The sequence below is a fragment of the Lygodium microphyllum genome, chromosome 30, assembly GCF_053477565.2.
Source record: "Lygodium microphyllum isolate KBCC chromosome 30, Lygodium_microphyllum_v1.1.10, whole genome shotgun sequence".
Classification (NCBI taxonomy): domain Eukaryota; kingdom Viridiplantae; phylum Streptophyta; class Polypodiopsida; order Schizaeales; family Lygodiaceae; genus Lygodium; species Lygodium microphyllum.
Genome location: NC_141164.1, coordinates 63,115,545 through 63,136,033, shown reverse-complemented (window position 1 = coordinate 63,136,033; position 20,489 = coordinate 63,115,545). Strand labels below are relative to the sequence as shown.

The 20,489-nt window shown below is 41.4% G+C and overlaps 1 protein-coding gene across 1 annotated transcript; it reads left to right on the top strand.

The window, feature by feature from the left end:
* The first annotated feature begins 11,547 nt into the window (after nucleotides 1-11,547).
* LOC148009928 (subtilisin-like protease SBT2.3) lies at nucleotides 11,548-17,540 on the top strand. The gene is made up of 10 exons (XM_087672995.1): nucleotides 11,548-11,806; nucleotides 12,307-12,451; nucleotides 12,685-13,079; nucleotides 13,689-13,784; nucleotides 13,888-13,960; nucleotides 14,204-14,486; nucleotides 14,729-15,051; nucleotides 15,360-15,600; nucleotides 15,930-16,211; nucleotides 16,673-17,540. The coding sequence occupies exons 1-10, from the start codon at nucleotides 11,583-11,585 to the stop codon at nucleotides 17,104-17,106; spliced, it is 2,496 nt and encodes an 831-aa protein (XP_087529121.1). The 5' UTR covers nucleotides 11,548-11,582; the 3' UTR covers nucleotides 17,107-17,540.
* Nucleotides 17,541-20,489: the final 2,949 nt, after the last annotated feature.

The following is a 20,489-nucleotide window of genomic DNA, read 5'->3' as shown; positions in this document are numbered from 1 at the left end:
GAGACCTAGAGTTTCTCTTAGATTTCCTCCTGTGCTTCGTTGCTTTTGATGCAATCTGACCTTCAGCTGATAGAGGTGGTTTAGCAGGGGGTTTTGGTACCTAAATCCATCGGTTACCTGCGTAATACCCTTGAGCACGCAGCAACGCTTTGGATATCCATCGCGGCATTGTGCTGACCCTCCATCGATGCCTTCATCTATAAGGCTTGGGCTTCTTTTGGGGTCTTCTACAATATTTGTAAGTCCAAAGACCGTCCTTGGCATTGTCTTCTAGACCTTCTTGTTTCAAGCATGGCCTCACTCACTGGTTCTCGCTATTTGACATGTGCTTGTATCAACTCTTCCAACAAGTCCTTGCTCTCGTTAGCAGGCTTGACTGTTATGTCAGCACTTTCTTTGCCTTTCCCTCGAGGTTTGATGAGATCACCCTTGCTAAAGGTTGTGACTATCCTCACACCTCGTAGTGTCAGGAGTATCCTCTATGCTACATAGTCGGCCTCGTACTTGGTCACCCTTTTGAAGGGTCTCCCTAGGAGGGTTTCTTTCCCACAGCTAGCACTATTTGGAGGAACATGAAATCCAATAGGAAAGCTTTCCGTTTCAATTGTCGCAAGGATTTGGCACTTCCCTATGAGTGCTTGTGGGTGTCCCCCGTAAGGGCTAAGAGTCACATTAGTCAGTGTGAGCTCTAGTTGGCCTAGTAGGGTCCATGATTCATAGGTCAAGATATTGAAATCTGCTCCCTCATCTTCAGAGCATCGATAGTATGCTCTCTTTCAGTGGTGAGTTTGACCCTAAGATAAGCAGGTTGTACTATGTCCTCGTCTTCCGGGTCTTGGCTTGTAAATTTAAGCATTCTGACAAATGCCCTTGATTCTCCAATTTCACGACTAGATGTGGATTCTCCACCGATATCTTGGGTCATTTGTGCAGTGCTGCTCAAGGTACATCTCTCATCAAGAGTGTCATGTCTAGTCATCTTCGCATTTGTAGCTTGCTAATGTTGCATTTTACTCTGACTAGACACGGTCTGAACACAATGTCTTTGTGTTCTCGTGGTGTGGCCATTTTGCCCTTGATGGCTAGATTGGTCCATTGATGTTCTAGGGTCTCTGTTTCTCTCTGTTCGGGTATGGGCTTTTGGTTGCTCTTTTGCAAGTGAGAATCCATGCTCGTATAGAGCCATTACTACACTAGGGTCCAATTTGGAGGACCTATCACGGCGCGCATTTTCTCTCCAACCTACTTGGGGGATGTGGGGGTCTAAGGGAAGGGGGGGGCAGTCCCCCTCGGCCCGCAAGGCCGTTACGGAAAACACCAAGTGCGATTTGGAGAACCATTTATAGCCAAAGTTTAAACTACTTGCTCTAAGTTTCAGCCCAGTTATGGATCTGTGATGTGCCTTTAGCTCTACGTAGCCTTTGGGGTCAATTTCGGGGTTTAGATGCGTCAAAATTTGTGTCCTAGATACTTGTCCAATTTTGTAAGTATTCTGTCGGATTCTCAGATGTCCAATTTTCAGGAGTCCGATTATTAGAATTGGACATTCGATTTTGGGTTGGTCTGATCGGCCTAGTGGTCCGATTTTGGTCACGTCCAATTCTTGCAGTGGTCCGATTCTAGGAATCGGATCGGACAGGGTGGTTCGATTCTAGTAGTTGGATGGTCCGACTCTGGGAGTCGGATCGAAAAAGTGGTCTGATTTTTATGCTAGGACCAATGGTCCGATTTTGACACATGGTCCCTAGGTGGTCCGACTCTGGGTGGGCCAACTTTGGGTGGTGGGCCAACTTTGGGTGGTCCGACTCTGGGTGGGCCAACTTTGGGTGGTCCAACTCTGGGTGGGCCGACTTTGGGTGGGCCCAACTTTGGGTGGTCCGACTCTAGGAATTAGATCAAAAAGGTGGTCCGATTTTCGGAGTCAAACTCTTCGACCCCAGAGATAGGGCAATCCTATTTTGGGACTCGAACGCACTGGTCCGCGCGGCCGACGGCCCGGGAGTTGCAGGCGATGCCTTAGATTGATGTCTACTTCACCAAATCGTGCCGAGCTGCCTAATTAGATGCAAAGCCACAGAGGAAAATGCCTGGCATACCTGAAAATGGTGTGGCTCCCGAATCGACCAGCACGTTGACGATCTCCCCGCAGGTCTCTCTCTCTTCTCTCTCTCTCTGGCTCTCAAGCTTACTCTTCTATCAGAGGGCAAGATGTCAAATGTGGCCTGTCCTGGTTCCCTGGGCCTCTTATTGCCCATTTCAGCTTGCTGTGACTGCAGAGATTAGTCCCTCATACTCTTCCAGCCAAAAATCTGGATTTATGCCTCTATTTCCCTATTTCAGCCTGTTATACAGCAACAAAAAACCTTGCTGTTTTCCTTCTTTTTTCCTATCCTAACCTTACCCTAATTAAAAAAAATCAAAACCAGAGATGGAGATGAATGGTCCTACTCTAATATTCAATAACAAATCAAAAACCTACTTGCTAAGGAGATCGAATACCTCTTCAAACTCCCTCGCTTTTACCTATCTACCTCAAGCACTGGTTCGGGGAAAATCCTGCTCCAATGCTCAATTCGAAGCGTGCAAGCGCTCAAGACTTGAATGCATTGGTCCCGGCAACGGAATCAAAATGTGGGAGCTTTCGCTCAACCGCCAAGACCCTCGGACCTCTTATTGCTTCAAGCGCTCCAAGCCGAGCACTAATGGCTACCTCTCACATAGCCGACGCGCCATCCATATCTACGGGTGTAGTCAGCTTACCTCCATGCCGATTGAGTTACCTCTTCTCCTGTGCACTCCGGTAGCTCCACGATCCAAGTGCAAGCTTCAAACAAGCTCCATCCTCAAGCTCCACGTTCCAAGCTCCATTGCGGCGAGCAAGAGAAGAGAAGAGAAGAGAAGAGAAGAGAAGAGAAGAGAAGAGAAGAAGAGAGGAGAAGATGGAGAGCTTCTCCTCCCCGGTCCCTCACACTCACACACTCACTCCCTCACACTCTCACACTCCCTCTCTCAAGCACAAGCTCAAGCAAGCAAGAACAAGAAGAAGAAGAAGAAGAGGAGAGCTACTTTTGGCCACACACAAAAATGAGCTTCTCATTCACTTTTCAACTTTATATACAAAACCCTAAATCCCTTTTGGACGGTCATCCCCTTTTCCCCTTTTTTAAATGGCCGGCCGTGGCCTAGGCCATTTTTTCCATTGTCCTTCTATCTTTCTAGCTTCCTTTCTACCGCCCGTCTACATTTACAAATTGCACGGGTGAGAGCCTGGCACTCCTTGAATTAAACCATGATGTGCTTGCACTGTTTTACTAAAGTATTGACTTGTCCTTTTTCTTGCGCGCCTTTCTCCCTTATTTAGGACTTTTCTCATTGTGCGTCTTTGTCTTCTATTTCTCTTTGCCTTGGCCTTTGTCTTTGTCTTATGCTTTAGCTTTTCCGGATTTTCCACCTTCGTTCATTTGAGGGTTAACATTTTTTCGGATTTTCCACCTTCGTTCATTTGAGGGTTAACAATGACTACGACTACGACGACCACGACCACGACTATGACCATGATCACGACTATGACCATGACCAGGACCATGACTATGACTACGACTACGACTACGACTATGACTACGACCACAACTACAACTACGACTATGACCATGACTATGACTACGACTATGACTACTTATATAGAGATGAAGAGAGAGACAAGAGTTGAGAGAAGAGAGAGGAGAAAGAGAGAGAGATCCGACTAGAGCATTTGACACCCATAGTCAAGACACCATGGAAAACACGAGCACAAATTGACATTGAATTATGGCAAGAAAATTCACCACAAAACAATAGTTATAATGCTCGAGGTAGGATTTCAAAGTCTTATTGATTTCAATTGGTCATGGATGCCATACTATGGGTAGGTTGCACTCACTAAGAATAGGATTGGTGATTCACCTCATCTTCTCTTCATCATCGATAGAATTCTCCTTTACCATTTACAACTCACCCACCTTCTCTCCACACTATTGCACACTACAATCTCTATGAGGGCATGAGATTGGGATCTCCACAGATACCAAAGCATGATCTCTAGCTTGATGGTTGCATGTATACTACTACTACTCGTGGAATAAACCTTAAAATAGTTATTACGCTCAAATACATGCTTGTTAGAGCAGAAATTTGTTCCTAAGACTATTCTAAGGAAGAAAGAGGGTTAATGATAAAAGAGTGTCCTTCCTTGCAAGTGATTTTATATTATATTTATCAATTAAAATTGATAGTTGAAGATGAGTTTCCTAAGAGATCTTGTGGTGATGCTGTTTTAGTTTTGCGAAGCATATGAATGCTGCTGTTTTAGTTTTTTGTATTTGTCTTTTTAAGAAGAGATTGATTTTTATGGAATATCCAAAGTTATTTTTGGATTTTCGTTATGAAAAATGAATGTTTTTCATACTGATAGGCTGATTTCCTTCATTGTATACTTGTGTGGTGGAGGCTAGGACAAGCCCCATGTATGAGAGGTCTCTTTGCAGGAAGAACATTATGCTAGGAGGCACAAGTATGCTAGGGCTCTCTAGCCATATATCCCTTAGGTTTGTTGAGGATCGGCCTAACCCCTATGAGCCTAGGATGAGCTTATTGTAAAGTCCTATTTACTTTTCTCTCTTTCTCTCCCTCTCTCATTTCCTCCCTCCCTCACCCTCACCACATTTCCAGGAGCCCCGCACCAAGGGGTGGCTCTTTGATACTCTAGTCACTCCAGCACTGATGTATGGAGCAGCTATATGGGGGCCAGGCCTTGCCGATTATGTATGGACATTGATGGAGAGACCTCAGGTGATCATGATATCTAGATTGATTCGCAGCAAGGCCTCAGTCCCACATGACATTGTGCGAGCAGAGCTTGCCACACCGCCCATGCTAGTCGAGGCATTATTTCAGACAGTCTGCTTCCTACATAGATTTCAGGATATGGACAGAGATCGCATTGCATACAGAGCATATATGGCATCTCAGGAGATGGCTCGAGCGGGGGATACCACATCATGGTATGCACAGACTAGAGCTTGGTTTGACAGACATGGGCTGGACATTGATAGACTCCCACCTCTTCTATATGATACTCAGGCTCCCACTTACACCCTCTCTCTCTCTGAGAGGAACAGAGTCATCAGACAGGAGATATGGCATATTTATATACAGAGGACATGGGTCAGCCCTGCATAGCCACTGCCATCGAAGATGGCACATTATTATACACAGTTCTTGAGCATATCAGAGCAGGGATTCATAGAGATTCCGAGATATATGCAGATCTATATGCCACATCGATTGAGAGTTCTTATTGGACAGCTCAGGGTATCATCACATCAGCTTATGATTGAGAGTGGCAGAGCCAGTGGCATCCCACGGGAGGAGAGGATATGCCCCCTTTGCAGATCAGAGGTGGAGAGTGAGGAGCATTTTGTTCTCAGATGCCCGGCATACTCAGAGTTGAGATCTAGATACACATTGAGCAGCTCACTTCAGGGATGTATGACTGATATGGATCAGAGATTATTTGGCTGTTTTCTGGGAGAGGCATGGCACATCAGAGAGCAGAGCACACAGCGGGTCCCAGTCAGAGAGGGGCCCACCCAGACGACTATTACACAGTTCTTTCATACAGACAGAGTGAGAGCTACTGTACCAGCCTCCAGCCAGACCTTCGGGCTCACACTACAGCAGGCTGAGGACCAGCATACCCGACGCTGCACGAGGATCCGTGGGTTTTGGACCCCACAGCCACACCGACAGGAGATCCGAAGGATTCTTGATCTACATCGATAGCAGACTGAGATCCGACGACACTCGACACATTGGATCTCAGATCTCCAGTTTGCTCTTTCTCCACCGCCGATGTACCACATCCTGCATCCAGGAGGGATCACCTGCTATTAGCGACTTCGACGACTGCTACTACATCCCAGGATAGTATATCTCCCTGCATCTGTTACATATACACATCGCACCACTTTATCACAGCCGACGGTTGTTCCCCTATCACAGCCGACATTTGTTCCCCTTTTGTAGCCATTATCTGGAGTACTAGAGCTACATACGCACATACACATACACGACACTTATCACACTCACAGCACTGTATTTTCAGTTTCCAGTTTTTAGCTTTTCATTCAGCACTTTTATTTTGGATAGCTGGACCTCATCAGTTGTATCACAGTTTGTCTCATAGGCCAGTTTTGGTCTTTAGAAGACGTTAATATAACTTTCTTTCTTTCTTTCTTTCTTTCTTTCTTTCTTTCTTTCTCTTTCCTTATTAGGTTTAATGATTTTTCTCTCTTTTTCTCTCTCCTTTTCCTCTCTCATTTTTTCTCTCTCCTCTCCCTCTCTCATTTCCTTTTCTGTCTTTCTCTCCCTCTCTCATTTCCTCTCCCTCTCTCACCCTCACCCTCTCTTTCTCTCTTTCTCTATTAGGTTTAATCATTTTTTCTCTTTTTCTCTCTCCTCTCCCTCTCTCATTTCCTCTCCCTCCCTCACCCTGACCCTCTCTTTCTCTCTTTCCCTATTAGATTTAATGATTTTTCTCTCTTTTTCTCTCTTTTTCTCTCTCCTCTCTCTCTCTCTCTCATTTCCTTCTCTCTTTCTCCTCTCCCTCTCTCATTTCCTCTCCCTCCCTCACCCTCACCCTCACCCTCACCCTCACCCTCACCCACACCCTCTCTTTCTCTCTTTTTCTATTATGTTTGACATCTTTTCTCTCTTTTTCTCTCTCCTCTCTCCTCTCCCTCTCTCATTTCCCTATTATGTTTAATGTCTCCCTCTCCCTCTCTCATTCCTCTCCCTCCCTCCCCCTCCCCCTCCCCCTCCCCCTCTCCCTCCCTCTTCCTTTCCCATTTCCTCCCCCTCTCCCTCTCCCTCTCTTTCTCTCTCTTTCCCTCCCTCTCCCTTTCCCTCTCCCTCTCCCTATCCCTCTCCCTCTCCCTCTCTTTCTCTCTCTTTCCCTCCCTCTCCCTCTCCCTCTCTCTCATTTTCTTATTATGTTTAATGTCTCCCTCCCTCTCCCTCTCCCTCTCCCTCTCTCATTTCCTCTCCCTCTCCCTCTCTTTCTCTCTCATTTCCTCCCTCTCCCTCTCTCTCCCTCCCCCTCCCTCTCCATTTCCTCCCTCTCCCTTTGCCTCTCATTCTCTCTCATTTCCTCTCCCTCTCTCAATATACAAAAATTATACAAAAAAAGTAAAAGAGAGAGAATTCACTCTCCCTCCCTCTCGTTCTCTCATTTCATCCCCCTCCCCCTCCCTCTTCCATTTTCTCCCTCTCCCTCTCCCTCTCTTTCTCTCTCTCTCCCTTCCTCCCTCTCCCTCTCTCATTTCCTTCCCCTCCCTCTTCCATTTCCTCCCTCTCCCTCTCCCTCTCTTTCTCTCTCATTTCCTCTCCCTCTCTCAATATACACAAATTATATTAAAAAAAGTAAAAGAGAGAGAGAATGCACTCTCCCTCCCTCTCCCTCTCTCATTTCCTCCCCCTCCCCCTCCCCCTCCCCCTCCCATTTCCTCCCTCTCCCTCTCCCTCTCTCATTTCCTCCCCCTCCCTCTCCCTCCCTCTCCCTCTCCCTCTCTTCTCTCTCATTTCCTCTCCCTCTCTCAATATACACAAATTAAACCCTAAACAAGTAAAAGAGAGAGAGAATGGCCTCACCGTAAAGATTCGAAGGAGGGTTTGGTGGCTCCTCCTCTACTTCACGAATGATGACGGTGGCGGTGACAGTGAGAAGCCTTCCTCCTCTCCCTCTCTCACCCTCTATGCAAAACGGCCGCTCTCTCTCTCTCTCTCTCTCTCTCTCTCTCTCTCTCTCTCTCTCTCTCTCTCTCTCTCTCTCTCTCTCTCTCTCTCTCTCTCTCTCAAACTTTCACGAATGCGCGAAATGAAACGCGCTCGGGTTTCGGCTTGCTTTTTTTCCTATGTGGGGCGTTGCTATTAGCATCGCAATTATTTGGGATGCTAATACCGACGCAAATAGCGACGCTGCTATTTATCGTAGCTAATCGGTGTCATTATGGCCTAGTTTCCTTGTAGTGTCTCAACTAGGAAATCATCATTTTCCAAGCAATAACTATGTCTTAAAACATCTCATCAAAACCAAAACCATTTTTCCTAGATATCTCACAAGAGAAGATACATTCCACAACTTATTTCTTCTTAGAGTGCAATCACGTAAAGCAATACACAATAGTCTCTCTTGGTGTTTAGGATACAATATCTCTCAACCCTCTTCATATTTTTCAAAAATCATAAGCTTTTCTCCTAGATGATATGGCATGTTAGCATGTAATACTTTAACATGCATGAGCAAGACATCTATCTTTACTCCTAGTAGTTTCACTATTTAGGGGATTAGTTTCTAATAGACAATTCATTCCCATATTCTAAGGATGTTATAAGTTGTAACTCGGGGATCCACCTTATAGAACATGTAAGATACCATATGAGTTCAAAAGAAAGTATATTATATTTAGTAAAATTTACAGGATTATATTTACAAAGGGATTTTTAAATTACAATTAAAAAAGTCCGCAAGTTTAGTAAAGTAGAAGGGATCATTTTAAGGCCTTATAGCATGTAAAGAAAGGGTATCTCTTAATATCCTTTGAACACATGTTATATAGATGATTTCTTATAGGTGGACCCCTCGGGGTTGTAACTCCCTCCTAAATGCATGATAATTTAAGGATGGTCAAGGATAGAAACTTCAATTCAGCCCTTCATTGATATAACCAATTGTTAACTAAATATAAACTTAATCAATCAATCATTCATTTGACTTAATCAAAATTACTTTAAATCTATCCAATGGCACTTGAATAGAAGTTGATGCATATAAGATTTCGTTCACTTGTGCAACCTCTTGTCCCGCTCCAACTCTTTGCTGCTTTGGGGCAATTGTAGCAAGCAAACTTCCTCTAGCACGTTATTTGCTCTATCCCTTGTAAGAGCCTTGTAGCACCTTTGAAACCATATGTCCTGAAGTAAAGCTGGGTGAGGCAAATGATATTCTTAGAATTTGGTAAAGCAAGGAAGTATATGCCAAGATAGGATACTCCAAGTGCTATCTTTTGCTCTATTCCCCTCCCTTCCCACTAGCTCTCTTTACTCTATTTCTCTCTAGCTCCCTCTCTTCTAACCACCTTTCTCTCTTCATACTATCTCTCTCTAGGATCCCTCTCTCTTAGTACCTCTAGCTCCTTCTCTATTGCTATCTCTCACTATCTCTTCTCTTCCACACACACACACACACACACTCTCTCTCTCTCTCTCTCTCTCTCTCTCTCTCTCTCTCTCTCTCTCTCTCTCTCTCTCTCTCTCTCTCTCTCTCTCTCTCTCTCTCTCTCTCTCTCTCTCTCTCTCTCTCTCTCTCTCTCTCTCTCTCTCTCTCTCTCTCTAGCACCACAATACTAAAGTAATTGACATTGCTAAGCTTATTAGCAATAGGCTTTATATGGCCTTTGAGTTGCCCAATCATCTAGTGCACTTTGCTCATCCACATCTAGGCTTTACTTTGCTTCATCATCAGTTTCAGTGTAGGCTTTGAGGGATCATTGTCATAGCTTTTTGGCCTTGTGATTATTGCTTTCAATGCATGGCAATATTTTCCAATGATGATGACAAATATGAGAATGAGCTTGATGATGACTTTGGTATTGATGATGAACATGATGATGGTTTAGTGTAGGCAGTGGCCATTTGCTTAATTAAGGTCATTACATTTAACAATTCTTTGTTTTGAGCTAATATAAATTTGGAATTAATTACAAAGAACAATAATCTAAATAGGTTGAAGTTTACAAAAAATTAGATTTCTTTGGAGCAATTAAACACTTGGTTTGGTTTAGGTCATCAAAAGTTATGGTAGTTTTTCTATAGTAGGATTTGCAATGGACTACACTATGACTCCATCTTGGATGGGCTTATATTTGAAGAAATATGCATCAAGATACCAACTTTATGCTTCTACATTGAAGACTATGATACTTGGACTTCATCTCCAACTCCATCACATCATTTGAAGAGTTTGGTAGATTATAGGCTGTCTTTATTATGGCCACACCCATAGAGAGTCTATTTTTATTTCCATTACTTGGAGGTACCATATAATAAGTTTTTTTTTATTTTTGAGGACAAAGACATTGGGGTGAAAATGAATTGTAATGATATGCCATCTTTGAGAAATTGGTGATGGTCACAACATCATGTATAATGTTGGATGGTCTCGTCATCATGTGTGTTATTATTTGCTTGCAAATTCATGCTTGAAAGAGATTTCATAATTCTTGATTGATAAAAGAGATATGATTTATTTCACAAAACTTAAACATAATATTTTAACGTCCTAATAGACAATGTAAATTTATTTTTTGTGATTTTACTCAATGTATATACTTGTTAAACTAGTTACATGTATATGCATATATACTTACACCATTTTTGTGTCTATGCAAATATACATACATACTTATATGTATGTGCATACATAATTTGTATGCACACAAATGCATACATACATACTTGGATATATATATACATACATCATACCATGTCATATGCATATTCTCCTCCTTGACTAAGCATTCTCTAATTCTTAGGGTTGCTACACACATCAAAGTATTGCTCACATCTAACTAGAAAAGCACATCATTACCACATTAGAATTTGATTAACGGTGCATTTTTCAAGCTCTAGACAATAATGGGCAACAAAACTTGCATGCCCAACTCCTAAGTGGGCATCCACTATAAAAAATACTAGTCTAATCAAGAAATGAAGATAGTGCAAAGAACCTTAAACCTCATCATTAGTGATGTCTCACTCAAACCACTTCGCTAATGAGCTTTTGACGCCCTCAAAATAGACACATTCTCCTTTATATGCATAAGCTTCGCACATGCCACAAGCAACCTTTATAGCTTGGCAAGCTACGATGGGGGGGGGGTGGTGACTCTAATGCATGACAAAAGATTTGATGCACCCTTTAGAGAGAGCATTTGGGACATAATCGAAACATGTCAAGATTGACTTACAGTGGTGTATGGTAGACTTATCCACAAATGCAGTGTGCACTCTTTGTAATAATGTTATCTTCTCATGTGAAGCCAATCAAAATTAGTGACTTAGGGCGACCGATAATAGGACTAATGTTATCTTCTTGTGTGAAGCCAATCAAAATTTGTGACCTAGGGTGGCCTATAACATGCTTATGTGCGAATGCAATCTTGAATATTAATGGGTTTTAAAAAAGTGATATGTTATGTGTAATGGGCTTATTTGCAAATGCACTCTTGGATGAACCTTAATAGATGTATTATGTCGACCAAGATCACATATATATTAATAGTCCCTTCAAAGCAAAGGTTTTCTGACGACGGTGCTCAATCGCCATCGCCACCACCTGCAAGGATTCTGCGACACGCGATCAAGATCTTGCCACTGATAATAGATATTCATAGAGAAATAACTGTATTATGATCAGTCCACCCTGCAGTATATAATCCTGTGCACGCCCCAGTAGTACTGTATCAGCAGCTCCATTATCCCACCGAATGGACATCACCTCTGTAATCATTCATTGTCCCATCATGAATCTCATCGTCTTCTCTCTCATTTCCTGTTGCTTCTTAGCTGCCGGAAGTGCTGTTGCTGCAGTACCTGACGACCATCATGTCTACTTAGTTATGGTCGAGGGCCCTCCTGTAGTCCATCTGACCTCCCCATATGACGATCAGCAGCTGCTGCATGACCATGACACGATGATCTACATGCCAGGGTTCGGCCGCCTTCAACCTTTAATAAGCTTGCCTTGCTTTAACGCATCATACTAACCATCCCTCTTTCATGCGATTAATCTTCGACTTGCGTTATGTATATGGATAATTATGCCAGTACTCGGTCCATATAAAACTAAAATCCTCACACGTCCATTCCTATGTGGATGCGGTAAATGCTAGATAGACATGGCTAAACATTGTATGAATGGTGGATAGACGGTATGGTTATGGGTAATAATGGCAATCCTTGCCTCCATATAGCACATAATAGCAATCCTTCAACTAATCACATGCTTACAATTTACATGTTTTCATAGAACGAGGGCAATTGCATGCAACAACTTTCCTTAAGATGAGATTATGTAGATAAAGAAGCATGTTTAGTTTCCTACTCTATGAATGCCCTAAGCATGCCTTGAGATAACATGAAAATGCTTTTCATTGCGTGCATGCTTCGTGGTTCGTCGATGAAATTTTGCCACATTATGTTGTTGTGCAGACAATCCCCACATGATTATGCTGCTTATTTGACCAATCAGCATGATTTCTTGCTTCAACATACATTTGCAAGTGGAACATACCAAAAGATTTACAGCTACAATCATCTTGTGAATGGTTTTGCTGTGCTCCTTTCTGAGAAACAGGTATACTAAAGATATTGTGAATGGGCAATCTGTTGTTCTTCTACCTGAGAAATCTATAATACAAAAGCAAATGGGATCAGTGCTACCAAATTGCTAGCTTCCATATTGTCTGAGGTTGGGTTTGCTGAAATTAAAAAGTCAAAAGCATTAGTCCAAAATGAAAGCAATGTACAACAAAATGTATTTAGATGTGTACTGATCACGAGGCACACTAAGTCTTCATACATATGCAGGCCGAAAAACTAAGAAGTTTACCAGAGGTGGTGCATGTAGAGAGGGATTATGGAGTTCAAAAGCAGACAACTTATACTCCAACCTACTTAGGTTTGCCAAATGGGGCTTGGGATCATGATGGTGGTCCAATCAATGCCGGAGAAGGAGTTGTGATCGGTATCGTCGATACAGGAATCGATCCCACTCATCCAAGCTTCTCTGACAACACACTAAAGCCTTATCCTAATGTCACACACTACAAAGGCTCATGTGAAGTGGCTACAGAGTTCCCCACAGGATCTTGCAACAAGAAGCTCATAGGTGCCCAACATTTTGCTGCAGCTGCCATTGCAGGTGGAGTCTTCAATGCTAGCATTGATTTTGCATCGCCTCTGGATGCTGATGGCCATGGCACGTAAGTAGGCACATCCACTTGTCCATTTGGTGTGTTGATACAAAACATGTGATTGAAATATATATGAAGCTCATTGTGATACATATGCAAAAGAGACTGGTCATCTGAATCATTAGTTCTGACTTGTCTTTTCTCATGCTTAATTTTCCATGACAAGCTTATGTCCTATACTGTGATGCAAACATAATATGAAATTCAATCATTCCAAGTATCTAATTCAGGTACATATGCAAAAGAAATTTCTCATTTGAGCAACTATTTGTGGCTGACTTTGTACTCATACTGATCTCATGCTTAACTTCTCAAAATAAGGTTTGTCATTTGAGCCACTTTTTCTAGAGTCTGTTTTTCTTCATACTGATCTCATGCTTCTCATCACAAGTGTACACTATATGTAATGCAAATACACATGTTCATTCGTGTATGAAGCCTAATTGGGGTGCATATGCATCAAGCATGTATGAAGCCTAATTGAGGTGCATATGCATCAAGCATTTGAGCTACTATTTCTGACTCACTTCCTCATGATTTAAGTTATTAAGTTTGTTTATGAATCAATATATATATATATAATTGTGTAAGCTTTTCCTCCCATTTTGGATCCTATAGACATACTGCCTCGACAGCAGCAGGTAACAATGTTGTTCCAGTTATTGTGGATGGTCTGAATTTTGGATTTGCTAGTGGCATGGCTCCTAGAGCACAGTAAGTACACTCGTCCACTGAGCTCTTATTTACTGTTCTTCCAAGTGAAATAGACATCCATCATGGGCACATATTGAAATTTCAGTATGTGCAAATGTTGCAGCATTGCAATGTATAAGGCACTATATCGTGGTATTGGGGGGTTCATGGCAGATGTGGTGGCAGCTATAGAGCAGGTTTTTATCTTTTCTTTGTCCTTTCAATGAGAATCAATGTGACTTGGCTAATTAATCTGATCAAAGCTAGGGTAGAGTCATTAAAACATTTAGGATCAATAGTCAATAGTACCCACTCCGACATTAATTGAAAGTTTAAAATTAGTGCAAAAAATCAACCATGATGGGGTCAGGATTTTCTCTGCAACGTTGACAGCCATTGATGGTGACTTAGTACAGTGTTTTGTTCATATTTCAATTTAGGCTGTAAAAGACAAAGTTGACATACTGAGCCTCTCTATTGGACCTACTGGAATACCATCTGGAATAGCAACATACTTCAACATCTTTGACATGGCAATGCTTGCAGCAACCAAAGCTGGTGTGTTTGTGGTGCAAGCTGCAGGGAATGCTGGTCCATCTCCTCAAACAATCTTGTCTTTCAGCCCATGGATTTGCTCAGTTGCCGCAAGTGTTCATGACAGAACATATGAAAACTCTCTTATCTTAGGCAACAACATCACCATCAAGGGGATTGGTCTTGCATGTAAGCCACATGTGCCTTATTCTTTCCTTGGAGTACATGCTTCAGGCTTAATATTGGACCTTATATGAGGTCTAATAAGGACTTAAGAATATCTTTTAAACCTTAAAATACTTCTTCATCACTAGACTTCCTCTCAGCAAGGCAATTCTTTCCTTAATATTAGAATTCTAGAGTCTCAATATGGGCATCACTTATGAAAGATCTGTACCTTGGAAGGTGATGTTTTGGGTTTTCCTTTTCAGCTGGAACATCAGGAAATGGCATGTACAAGATGATTCTGGCAAAGGATGGCTTAAAGGATGGCAATGCGACAGATTATTCAGAGTGCCAGAATGCAACCTTGTTTGACAAATCATTGGTGCAAGGGAAAGTTTTGATTTGCAGCTATAGCATAAACTTCCTTTTTGGGGGCTCGTCAGTGAGAAAGGTGGCTCAGACAGTGAAGGATTTATCTGCAGCAGGTGTTGTGATGGTTATCGAACCAGACTTGGATGGTCCTTACAACTTTGGAGCTATACCATTCTCAATACCAGCTATCATTATCTCAAAGTTCAATGATTCCCAGGTTATGCTCATATGATTGGCACAACACCTATTGCATGGCTTGCTTGTTGGGCTATTTAATCCATCTCCTGACAAAGCTTGGATGTTTGTAATCATGCTAAAGCTCCTCTAAAGTCAAGTAGAAAAGATCCTAACTCAGCCATGAACTTCTTACTGTCAAGCTAGTAAATCAACAGACAACTAAATAACTTGACCATGAATGAAGGTATGCTTGAAGAAGATTATGCAGTATAAGCTTGTTAAGGTCATTGTAAGCACTCTGATATTTAAACTTACAGTTAGTAACTTTCATTACCAATGTGGTTCCAGACAGTTTTGAATTACTACAGCAGTGCACCCAATTTCACTGCAACCACAAGAATACTTGGTGGAGCCAATGCTACATTTTCTAATGAAGCTCCCAAAGTTGCTAGCTTCTCCTCAAGAGGGCCTGACACAGCAAATGATGCTCTCGCAGCAGCCGAGGTTCTCAAGCCAAGCATCATGGCCCCTGGCAACATGATTTGGGCTGCTTGGTCCAGCATTGGAGTAGACTCCACAGACTTTCTAGGTGAGCCCAAGGATGACATGCATCTTTTAGAAGCCCAATGCCATGTTTCTCATAAGCTGAGCTTATTCTGTGCTGTTAGTAGGCATGAGTCTCAAACACACAAATTTAAAGGGATCTCTATGAGACGTATATGTCTTCTCTCCTAATTCCTTTTGTGGCCATAGAATTGTGGAATTATTCATCTCTGCTCAATGCAACTGATGCTTTCTCTTTAATGTTGCAAAATCAATAGGCCAAAGGTTTGCAAAGAGCATTATGTGTCCATAGATTTTCGAATTATTTTGCCCAGTACAACTGATGCTTTCCATCTAATGCTGCAAAATGGATAGGGCAAAGGTTTGCAATGATATCAGGGACTAGCATGGCAACCCCTCATATTGCAGGCATTGCAGCACTAGTCAAGCAGAAGAATCCTCAGCTCAGCCCTGCCGCATTGGCTTCTGCTCTAGCAACAACCGCCATCACCAAGGACAAGAATGGAAACCCTCTCCTTGCCATATCTCCCTCAAGTAACAATAGCATTCCCCTTGGCCCTGCAACACCCTTTGATTATGGTGCTGGTTCTGTAAATGCAACAGCCGCTCTTGATCCTGGACTTGTATTTGATGCAGGTATGATACATCTTCTTATACTACTTTAGATATGACTAACAGAATCAAGAATTTGTTTTTTCCCTCACATTTATGAATGTGAAATAAAGGATTCAATGACTCTTGTGCTTCAAAAACCTTGGAATTTCCAGCTTGAATTGATAGATATTAGATAGATACCTTTGCTAGGTTTCTTTTTTAAGGAATGATAGGGGACATTACTTGTTGAATATATAGCATGATTATAAAAGAGATGGAAAAAATATGCTAATTTGGCATTTTGAATTTAGTTTCTAAAAAGGAAATGATAAGAACTATCACCTAACTATGATTGCATGTAACTTAAGGGGAGCAAATATCTTGAAAGTTAACTCACATTATTCAACATGGGAAAAGAAGCGAAGGAATCAATTTGGATATTGCATCAACATAGGAAAAACAATGAAATGAGATTAACAAAATGTGACGATGTGTGGTTGCAGGTTTCGAGGATTATGTGAATTTCCTTTGCACAACACCTGGAGCTAGTGCAATGGTGAAGAACACAACTGGGATGTCTTGCAACACATCCCCAGGGATGCCAACTGATCTCAACCTACCATCCATCACCATAGCCAATTTGACAAGTACACGAACAATAAAAAGGACCCTAACAAACATAGCATCTTTGTCTGAGATGTACACAATCACAATAACTAAACCAAAGGGCACATCAATATCAATTAATCCTACAAGCTTTACAATTGATAACAACAGCTCCCAAAGTCTTACGATCACAATGAGTCCAATCATCACAAGCCAGGACCCAAGTTTTGGAAGCATATTGTTATCTGGAAGCAAAGGTCACTCAACTCTTCTTCCCATATCTGTGATTTCTACACTCAAATCTACAGAACTTGCAGAAAGCATATACTAGTTTCATAGTCATGTTGCCAAAACCAAGTAACCACAAAAGAAAATTATGGCAAGTTTGTGCATTCAATGTTATTTCTCCAATAATAGCAATAACTTGATCCCTCTCTAGAACGAATAAGTGGTAGTATTTGTAAAGAACTACATAAGTTGTACCTTTCCATGTACTAGCTTGGAAATTGAAATAAAAACTCCACCCTTCAATTGTGGAAGCTTCATTTTATCTCCTTTGTAAAGAACCACATAAATGCTACCATTTCAATGTAATAAAGTAGAGAATCTACCTAGTACTCTACCTTTTGATTCTAGCACCTCATCTTATAGGGATTTCATTTGTAAATAACTACAAACTGAACCTTTCAATGTAATAGGTGGAAATTCTACAAAATCTCCACATTTTAAGGTAAGTGGTAGATCGTAAGATTTTTATTTGGCTTACATTACTATATCTCTATTAATAAGCTATGAACGTGGATTGTTTGCTTCGATGGCTAAGTGTGCCTAGTTGTCTACTTCTACTTTATTAGAATGCAAAGAAATCCCAAGGCTAATACCAATCCTATATGGCATATGCAAGTTGATCTCAAATCTTTATTAACTTTTCATTTTATGAATTCAAAAAAGAGATTGTGAACTCTTATATCGAGAATCTCAATACAAGGTGCGAGCTATCAAGGAATCCATGTGGTTGTTATGTTGAGTGTGTATGCTGCACATGCGCATGTGCTTGATACAAGGTGCAAGCTATCAAGGAATCCATGTGGTTGTTATGTTGAGTGTGTATGCTGCATGTGCGCACGTGCACGCGCGCACACACACACACACACACAAAATCTCACCCTCTCCTCTTGCAAATTTGTGAGGTTGGTGTGGCATTCTCTCTCTCTCTCTCTCTCTCTCTCTCTCTCTCTCTCTCTCTCTCTCTCTCTCTCTCTCTCTCATGTCACATCATCTCCCAATATTGAGTGTTGCCATCACTCTTCCACTTTTGCAAAATTCCCATAGGTTGTTAATTGCCTCAAATATAGGAAGTTGGTTGGTATAGCTTCGGTACAAACTTCTATGTCTACCATTGTAAAAATTGGTTACAATCCTTATGTTCATTAGATTTGATATTTCCCATAATTATATTCATAATATTGCAACTTCAATCTAAAAACACTTTGTTATCGTAAAATCCTAAGTCATTGTTGATCCATAGGACAAATTGAAGTGTTCAAGTCTTTGAATTGTTTTACTTAGACACACTTAGATAATGTCTTCAACCTTGGGTTTGAGATTATGGTTAGGTGCTTATGAATTAGCACAAAATAACATCTACTCACAAATTTCATGAGGAACATTTAGACCCTTTGCTATGCATCTTGGAATAATTTGGGTGCTAACATGGTGTAAATTGTTGCCATAGGGAGTGTGTATGAAAAAGGAGCTTGTTAATGAGGGGTGATGTAAGAAGTATGATGTTGAAAAAAATGAGTTGATAAATTCAATGGCTTCATAAAAAGGTGCACCCATTCACATCTATTTTTGTAGTTTTTCTTTGCCTTAAGAGCTATTCAAGTCCTCACCAATAAAGGTATGTGAGCATGCAAGCTTGCAAGATTTATGCAACTTAATAACATCAAAATAGAGACCATGCATAGAATTTGAGATGCAAATGATGATGTACAATGTGCTTTATGTGTATGTGTTTGTGAGAGAAGGTCACAATCTAGGTGTTTTGCATGTGTACATGATATAGACTTTGTATGAGAGAGAGAGAGAGAGAGAGAGAGAGAGAGAGAGAGAGAGAGAGAGAGAGAGAGAGAGAGAGAGAGAGAGAGAGAGAGAGAGAGAGAGAGAGAGAGAGAGATGTGCCTACTTAATGAATATTGATAGCATGTATTTTAGTAGCCCATCAAGGAGTAATCAAGACTACTACCACCCAAAACTTATTAGAATAATTAGAAATTCGTAATCTTGAGTTGCTTGAGTCTACCTTGCAAGGGAAGCTTCGCCTCAATCTCACATTGACGTGGAATGAGGGCCTAAGTTATATGCTATAGTCTCCTATCAACCATCTAGCATCGGCTCTTGAGGTGTTTGCTTTGTTATCATCCCTCAAGCCAAAGTGAACCATTGTTGCCCTTGGTTCAAAGAGAGTGAGAAATGAGGGGAATAAATGTGCACCAAACCCTCTATCCGTTGGGTAAAGTCTTAGCTCTGGCCCCCTAAAATGTCATTGGTTGGGTTCTAATGACAACATGCTAGGATAGTGAACATTTGGCTCTTCTTAAACTTGCCTAAACAAATGCTTAAATTGTGATGGAAGCTTCTTAGCAAACCGAGACCACCTTGCCTTTGGCAAGACCCATAGTGGATTTAGCAGCCCACTTTCTTCTAGCTTTACTCTGCTAATTATTCCTAGTACGATTTAATTTGACATATAGCAATGAGCTTCCTTAATTAATCTTTTAAAATTATGTTCCTTCATGTAAATTAGGCACAGAAAAGAATATGATCTTTCCAATAAAAATAAATTTATTCAATTTGTATTTCAATACTTTTTCTAGTCTGTGTTCAAACTCCACCCGAAGGCCAAAACGAAATTACCAACTTTACCCATCACCCATAGCTAATGCTAGGCCTTCCTGAAGATCCACCCAGGCTTGCAAGTGGTAGGCCAGTCCTAGAACGCCCAAGGAATTATAGCTAGAGCCCCCCTAGCTCCTTGGCATCTCCTAGCCTACGATGGGTCCCTACGGAGAGAACTCTTGCATCTAGTGCCAATCCTAGCAATCCTGAGTGGAAAATTTGGCTCCTTGATCCAAAGCCCATGCAACAATCCTTGGGGGAGGCATAGTGCATTCAATCATAGTTTTAACCTATAATTAGGTATTTCTCTTTTTAGAAATTACAAACATTTATTCAAATAGTCTTTTGATGCAACAAACAAATGGCCTTGTGCATAGGTGCATGTATATGTCTCGAGATTACAAATATAGGTTTCATAGTTTTGAGTAATAAATTTAGGGCCTTTGTTAATCGAGGTAGCCCCATCTAGGTAAGAGTGATGCCTTATTTTAATTGTCAAGGTCTATTTCCTAAAGATCAATCCCTATGCCTTTGGCCCTAATAAGATGCTCTATCCTAGTAATGTATGTTGATTTAAATATCTCTTTGTTACTAGATCTCCCATAGCGCATCGCTACTATGGAAGCAATTGAGTTGTCTAAATTCTAGTAGAAAATAATTGATTTACTTAAGACTAGAGGTGTGGACCAAGATACTATTGCGAGATGACAATTCTAATGGAATTCCCTCTTAAGCACTTAGTGTTTGTCCTACTCAATCTCTTAGGGATTGCCTAGAAGCTTACGAAACTATTATTTTAACCATATTTTTATT